Source organism: Agelaius phoeniceus, chromosome 20, assembly GCF_051311805.1.
Source record: "Agelaius phoeniceus isolate bAgePho1 chromosome 20, bAgePho1.hap1, whole genome shotgun sequence".
Classification (NCBI taxonomy): domain Eukaryota; kingdom Metazoa; phylum Chordata; class Aves; order Passeriformes; family Icteridae; genus Agelaius; species Agelaius phoeniceus.
The window spans coordinates 1,187,906-1,195,490 of record NC_135284.1 but is presented as its reverse complement, the minus strand read 5'-3'; the positions used below and the strand labels follow the sequence as shown (position 1 = coordinate 1,195,490).

The 7,585-nt window shown below is 53.2% G+C and overlaps 1 protein-coding gene across 2 annotated transcripts; it reads right to left on the bottom strand.

The window, feature by feature from the left end:
• DYNLL2 (dynein light chain LC8-type 2) lies at positions 1-6,844 on the bottom strand. 2 transcript variants are annotated; one of them, XM_054646842.2, is made up of 3 exons: positions 6,687-6,844; positions 3,449-3,587; positions 1-1,886 (listed from the first exon to the last, which is right to left on the bottom strand). In XM_054646842.2, the coding sequence occupies exons 2-3, from the start codon at positions 3,578-3,580 to the stop codon at positions 1,749-1,751; spliced, it is 270 nt and encodes an 89-aa protein (XP_054502817.1). In that variant the 5' UTR covers positions 3,581-3,587; positions 6,687-6,844; the 3' UTR covers positions 1-1,748. The 2 variants fall into 2 exon arrangements, with proteins under 2 accessions (XP_054502817.1, XP_054502816.1); XM_054646841.2 differs by lacking the exon at positions 6,687-6,844 and having other exon boundaries at positions 3,449-3,601.
• Positions 6,845-7,585: the final 741 nt, after the last annotated feature.

The following is a 7,585-nucleotide window of genomic DNA, read 5'->3' as shown; positions in this document are numbered from 1 at the left end:
TTTAAATGTGTCAATTCACCTTTAATGTTTGAAAAAAAAAAATAAATGGTATTTGAGCAATTGCAGTTATGAAGGGAACAGATCTTGCTCCACGAGAGACCGTGAACAGATTCACATTAGACTCATGCTTGGAAAAAAACAAACCCAGAACATTCTCCTTTCAGACCCAGAGTGGAGTTCTGAAGAGACAAGACCACACGAGTGCCCCAGACAGTCCAAGGCACATTATCCCAGTGCAGACATTTCCATCGACATGAACTTATGACAGCTACATTCTTTCTAGTTACAACATTGTTCTACCCATAATACAAAATTAGGCATACTTTGGATTTTGCACAGAGACAAGAAGGACTTTTACTTCAGGAAGTCATCAACCTGGGTCACCAAATCATTTCACAAAGAGCTCCCTTCACTCCGCCCTTTGCCCCCAGCAATGATTTATTCCCAACACCAAATTAATCTCAGAGACACAAGCTGGGCTCACCAGCCCAGTGGTATTGCCAATGCATTAGTCAGCAAACCAATAATTAGAGCTTATAACAAGCACCAGGGATTTATTTGCCATCACACAGCATTTCCTGCACACCCAGGTCAGAACTTCCTGCAGTGTAATCCCGAGTCAGTACGTACTAAGACAACATCACTGCTGAACCTATTGGAGACCAAGACATTTGTCTGCCTTTTGAAGCAGATGTCACATGAGTTTCCTTCACACAAACATCACATGTAAATTTAAACTTCTTGGTACTGTGCTTTAAGAACAAAAGCAGATATCAGAACATAGAGGACAATCCTCCAGAAATAGCTTATTAGCTACAGAAAATAAAATAAAAGAAAAAAAGAAAAAAAAGAGACAGTGGCCACTTACAAGTCTTCCACACGACTAGCTTGCTTTAAGGAGAGCATCAAGTTAAGGCAGTGTTGAGACAACTGGCTACAAACATGCCGAATCGAGCTGTTGTCAGTAGTCACCAATTTGATATCCTACTCCATTGCGGGGCCGGGCCACGTGGCTTTAGACTCAGTATCGGGGTCTGAAGACTTCAGCCACAGGATTGCTGCTTTCTGCAACAAGCAGGAACTCAGGGGCTGGATCTGAAGCCTTCTAGACCACGCTGAATTGCTTACTCAAGTCTAGGTCAATGTTTCAGTAGAGCCAAAAATACAGCGAAGGGCACTGAGCAAGAACACCGAGGGGTGCCAGCTGCAAGCCTGTATCACAGTCAAAGGTGGAGATCACCTTGGGTGTGGAAGCCACGTCACCCAGAGCCACCCCACCAGCTTTCAGGGAAGGTCTGAGACCTGCCCCGAGGGTACTGGGAGAGCCAGCTCTCTACAGTCTGCAGGGTGGGACAGAGGCTCACACTGGCTTTGCTCCTCTTTGCAAGATTAACAGTCTAACAGGACTCAGTAAGGAAGTCTGGGGCTTTTGGCCTGCCCAAAAAAAGTTTTCCCAGCCTCAAAGAAGGAGTTACCAGTGAGGGAGCTGTTGTGGAATAGTTTTATTTCTTCCCACGTAAAGGCCATTGTTTAAGCATTTACAGGTTTCCTAGTGCAATACAACCAAAAAAAGCAGTAACAAAAAAATGCCGCCTTCTTCCCAGGCAACTAAACAGAAGTAGATTTTTACTGCAACATATACACATTAAATATAGTATACAGTCCATGCAGCGGCATAGCCATGTTAGAGGGAGTCGTGGCTTCAGCCATCAGTGCATTACAGTCCAAATTTCAATCGCTCCTACTTCCTATCCAGACTTGAAGAGAAGAATTGCAACCTGACCCAAGTAAAAATAGATGAAGTGCTTTGTCTCGTGTGTTACATAGCTGCCAAAGTTTCTGCCAACAATGCAGTGCCAAGTTGGGTTGTATTTCTTGTCAAATTCCTGAAGAAAGAGAAGAGAGGCATTAAGGCCAAGAAAGCCCACATCAGAATAGTTCTAAGCACAAATTCTGAGCTGGTTCTGTTCACACACTATCACCTCTCCTCCTACCTGCAGCATCTTGAGACACCCCACTGCAAGACACTATTAAATTAAGCAACCAAACCTCTGCACTGGATTGTCTGAAGGATTCGACACAAGCAAAACATCTTCTAAGCCTTGGGCACCATCAGCCCTGGGCAGGAAGAGCAGATGCAAGAGCTCTCCTTGGTACAGCCCTGTGTGTAGGCTAATCAGGGGAATAATTCTCTCCCATTCCAAACCCACTCACAAAAAAATAAAAAAAGGTTTTGGCATGTCTGCTCCAGCAAGGCATCTGAGCTTAAAGGTCACCTAAAAAAAGGAAGGAAGAAAAGCCTGGCTTCTGCTATTTGGGATTCTTGTACACAAAGGGGAGAAAATCCACACTGAAAACGAGCAGGCAGAGTCACAGGCCAGAGAGCAAAGACCCAAGAGGTCAGAGGTAAGCAAGCTGAATGCTGGTTCAACAGTCTTCTCCTGCTTAGCAGGCAGGATAGGGTTAAAGACCATTTTCCTCCCTCTAATTAACACAGGACTCCCAAGAACACCCTTCCCTCCCCCGAGACAGAGCCAGAAGAACAGACTCAACATCCAAGATTAAAGCCAGTTCTAGTTCTCAGACAGCACAAGAGTTTGAGCTCTTTGCAGGTAACCTTTGAAGTTAGGAAAAGGCTTTCTTGCCAGGGCACGAGGGTGCATCAAATTGCTTCCCTCCTCCCAACACACTCTCATGAAATAAAGGCCAAGTTCTTTTTGGATGCCTTCTGTTGCACTCCTTCACTTTACAGGCTGCATTGCCCCGAGCACTTAGAGCTAAGTCATGCCTCAAAGTGATCTGAGAAGTCAGGAGACACCTTTGAATCCTTTGCCTTCAAGCTTAGATTACAAGCAAGGCCCAAACACCAGCCCAGGTGCCAGGACTTCACTGCCTCTGAAGTAAGATTTCCCTCCTCCAAGAGCACTTTTCCTGACCATTCTGAGAAGCTGCTACAGGGGGAACCAACAGCTCCCCAGGTGCCATCATCAAGCATGAGACTCAATTAACAGACTGCTGCAAATGGGGAGAGAACCTCTTCACCAGCCAGGGCAGTTTCTAACACAGCAGCTTCCACAGGCCCAGCAGCCAGCACAAGGCCCATCCCAGAAGCACACATGCACTGCTGCCCAAGTGATCCCACCTGCACTGGTGCTGCAGTTCTGTGGAGCAAGTCCTAAGCAGAGGCAGCTGCCAGCCCTTTCCAGGCTGGCAAATCCTGAGGGACAGCACTCGCAGTTTGCTCAGAGCTTGCCAGAGCTCTGCCACAGCCCTCCCCTGACCTTGGAGAAGTCACTCCATCCTCTTGAAAACAGCAGTAAAGCAGCCAAGAAGCCAAGTATCTTCTCCCTCCCAGCACGCAAGCATGAAGGCTCAGCCACTCAGCTCCTGACAGACTCAGGAGCTTTGGGAAGTCGCAGCCAGCACAGCACCCTCATCCCGGAGTTACCTTCTTGATATATGCTGCAATGTCCTTTTCTATGTTGTACTTCTCCATGGCCTGTGTAGCACAGTCTACAGCATCCTGCTGCATGTCCTCGGACATGTCCGCATTCTTGATCACAGCCTTTCTGTCAGACATGGTGAACCTAAGGCAGAACATAGATTCCTTTAATCCCTTCCCAAACAGGAGACTTTGCTTCCTGTGCATCAGAGGTTGTCCTTTCCGTGCAGGCTGCGTCACAAGGCGACACCACACACCCTGCTATGGCCACAGTGAGTTTATCGGGGCTGCCTATGCGGCCCCAGGCCAAGGTGCCCCTTACAGCCGGAGCACTGGCTGGAGCTTAGATCAGAGGTAGTCCAGCACCACCACACGCAGGAAAAGCTTATGTGTGGGAGGAGACGGGATCTGCAGAGAGCCACAGCCCTCCTGCACATCAATAGGCTACAGCCAAGTTTGCCATCCAGGTGTACCAGTGCTTTGGAACATCCCTTGCTCAGAGCCTTGCAAGCAACAGATCCCAGACTGTCTGCACGGGCACAGAGCTCAGGAAGCACATTCAGAGCAGCAGTGCTTTTATTCTACCCCATCCCAGGTGTCACAGCTCTAGTTTAGCCTGGAAGGAGCATTGTTCCACATTCAGCCATCATCACACCTTCACTTCCCTGCTGCTCTGCCATGGAACCAGCCTTCAGCTGTTCCCACGGGACAGAGCCAGTCTGATGAGGCAGAAGCAGGTTAACAGCACACTGCAGCCTGGAAACAGGGCAGGGGAAGCAGGTCCCACCACAGGGACAGAGCTTGCCAAAGCTCTCCTTTCCTGCCCCCTCCTCAACTGGGAACCACAACTCAGATGCCAAAACCAGCATGCTACTGCAGTCCCAGACTTGTCCTGGAGCAAGGTGTGCAGCCCCTTTGCTCTCAAAATTAAACTGCCTTGTACCAGCCACTGCAGCCATCAGATCTGACATGGCCTTTCCAGGGAGGTGTCCAGCACAGTTCCTATTATCCTAGAAAACTGGGATTTCATGATCCCAACACTGCAGTCTTTCTTCAAGCCCTGGAGAAGGCCCCCACTGTGAAGGTCTGCTCTGGGCACCACAGCCCTCATTCCCATTCCTCACTGAAGGCCTGGAGAGGCACATGGTACCTGGGGATCCAGCTGCTCACCTTGCAGCAGCTCTTACCCCAGCACATTAAAACTTTGTGGGAATAAGCTTCTTAATGGCAAGGAGCGCCTCCAATTAAGCCTGTAGAGCACCATTAAGTTTCCTAAATCCTTTTACAGCACTCTAAGTCTTGAGTGATACTACCAAGTGTGTTTTGAAACAGTGAAACTACACATTTTTAGCTCTGCTGTGGAGTGAAAAAAATCTGCTGCAATGATCACTTCCTGGAAGAGCCCCAGAAAACTGAAGGAGTAGCTTTGTTACAGCAATTAAAGGAGCTTGCTACCCAGAGAGAAAGAGAATCCGGTTACATAATTGCAGCCCTCTGATTACAATACTTCAATTCTTCCCTCTGCCTGCACTTGAAGACTTCTATTGCCACCTTAATTTATACAATTTAGATATAGTGTTTAATAGAGCACTGCTATTAACACACACTAACAGCAGCGGGAGGAATGACAGGAACTGAGCTCCACTGCCAACAGAGAGCACATGCTCCTATCACAGCCCTGGAAAAGCCACTTCCCGGCTGTTTGCTCCTTTCCATGCCGTGGTTTCAGCCAGTGGGGCTTTGCCTGCAGCACAGAAGACGAGGGAAGGAAAGACACGGCTCAGAACAGCCCAAACTGCCTGTAGATAACTGACCATCCCTTGGGAAAGTCTTCTGGGTGTCAAGTTCACAGGAAGAAGGAAGCAACAGAAATCCACTTGTGGGTCATTCTTCCAGAAAAGCTTCTTTAGGGAAAGAGAGCAAGCGAGCTCTGACACACACCAGGCCTTCACACACCTGCACTGCTCACAGAGTTCAGAGGGCACCTGCCATTGCATAACCAGGCACAGAGTGACCTGCAAAAGGCACCTTCCCTCCTCATTGTCTAGGCGAGGAGCATCCCAGTGCAGGCCTGTGCTGCCGCGGGCGACAGCGCCAGAGGAAAAAACGCTCATCCTTCAGCAGGGCTGCACCCGCTGGCCAGGAGGCCTCCCCTGCACTGCTCCAGGGCACAGCATCCCCCACGGCCAAGCCGGCAGGGGCTGTGCTGCTGCACCTGCCACAGGAGTGTCACACCCTGCACCCACCTGAACACCAGAGCAGGGCCCCAGGCTCTGCTCACTCCCTGGAGGTTACAGCAGCACCACAGACACAGCATAACCCTAAACCACAAGATCACAGGTGGCTCTTGGGGTCCTGCCACCCAATCTGACCCTCTTTGAGGAAAACCACAAAGCCCCAGCACTCATCTCAGGGCAAGATGGGCCTAGGAGGGGGTAACATTACAGCTCCAGCAGCCACCCCTTCCCCCCAAGGGCAGGATGTGGTCTGTGAGGAGGAAGACCACAGCCCCAGCTGCCACTCCAGGGCAGAATGAGGCCTTGGGAGGGAAATTAGGCCCAAGGCAGCACCCAACCCTTTTCTTACCAGAGTAGGATACGGTCTTAATTGTACGTTCAAGCACAGTACTCCAGCAGGACAGGCTGGGGTTTTGGGAAGAGCAGGAGACACAAGCCCCCTGGTAACCACTCCTTCCCTCTCCGGACAGGACAGAGCCCCAGAAATGAGATGGGGCTAAAGCCCAGCATCCACCACTTCCCCCATGAGGACAGAATGGATCGCGAGGATGGGAGCACCCATCACTTCCCCATCAGGGCAGCACAGATCCCACGGGTCGGAACGGGGCCCAAGCCCAGCACCCACCGCTCCACCACCAGGACAGCATGAATTTCGCAACTGGGGACGGGGCCCAACCCCTCCACGAACCGCATCCACCACCTTGGCACGGGGTGCGGCACAGCCCCTTCCCCCGCAGGGCTCCCGGGAGCCGGAGCCCTGCATGACCTTCACGGGGGGAGCTCCGGGGGCGCCCGAGGCCGCGGTGACCTTGCCTGGAGCGGGACCGGCTCCGCAGCAGCGCGGCCCCCCAGGGAGGGGCGTGCACCGATCGCTCCCCAAGAGCCGGTCGCGCCCGGCCGCGGCAGCGACCTCCGCCCTCGGGGCGGCCCCGCCGCCACCCCGCACACGGAGCGACCGGTGTCGGGCGAGGCTTGGACAGCCACAGCCCAGCGGAGACATCGCTCACCTTCACAGTGACAGGGCCACCCCGGGAGGGCGAGGCACGGCACCGAGGAGAAGGAGGTGTGAGGAGGCCCGGCCGTGCTGCCTCAGCCCGCTCCGCTCCGCTCCGCTCGGCGCCCCGCGCGCTCTGCGCCCCGGCGCCGCGCCGCTCTCAAATACCGCCCCGCCCGCTGCGGCGCGCGGGCCGCCGCCACCCCATTGGCCGCGCCGCCCCGCGCGCCGCGCACCCATTGGCTGCGGCGCGGCGCGGCCCGCCGCGCCCGGCCCGTCCGCCCGCGCTGTTCTGCCTACATCCTGTTTCATCCCACAATGCCGCGGGGCGGCGCGCGGCGGGGAGGGGCGGGGCCGGGGGGGCGGGGGCGCCGTGAGGGGCCCGGGCCGGTGTGAGGGGTCGGTGGTAGCCCGGGAGCTCTGCGCCCCCATCCACGGGGAAAGAACCCAAACCCCTGGAGCGGCTGATCCCTAGAGGGACCTTTATTGCCGTACGGGGTCATGATTCTTCTGTGGGGGTCCCCTATGCCTTGGGGATCCCTATCACCGGCGGGAGCCTGAACCCTTCTAAGAGGAACTCACTGGGTTGGGTCACACACCAGAGTGTTCTCGGTCAGAGGGCTCAGCCAGTCAAATTTAATCCTGTCTTGGTGATGAGTTGCAGCTTGGCACCTTATTGGTACCTTTCACCTGAGATCTCCAACCTGTCATGCTCATGGATCTCCTGAGCCTTGAGATATCCTCCAACAATGGCACATATTTACAGCCGAAAGGCACTAACAGGAGAGAGGGACTTAAGAAAAGTCCCTGAGGCTGTTTGCACGCCACCTGGGACAGATCCGTGTTCCCTGGAGCTGCACCACATACCCCGAATGCCCAGGTTTTCAGGTCACGGCAGGCCGGTGCTCCGTG

What these genes read in the sequence shown, in the direction of transcription:
- DYNLL2 (XM_054646841.2), bottom strand. Translation starts at nt 3,601, where the DNA reads ATGTTCTGCCTTAGGTTCACCATGTCTGACAGAAAGGCTGTGATCAAG. An exon ending in TTGCAGCATATATCAAGAAG is followed by an intron (nt 1,887 to 3,448) that starts GTAACTCCGGGA and finishes CTCTTTCTTCAG; the next exon opens with GAATTTGACAAGAAATACAA.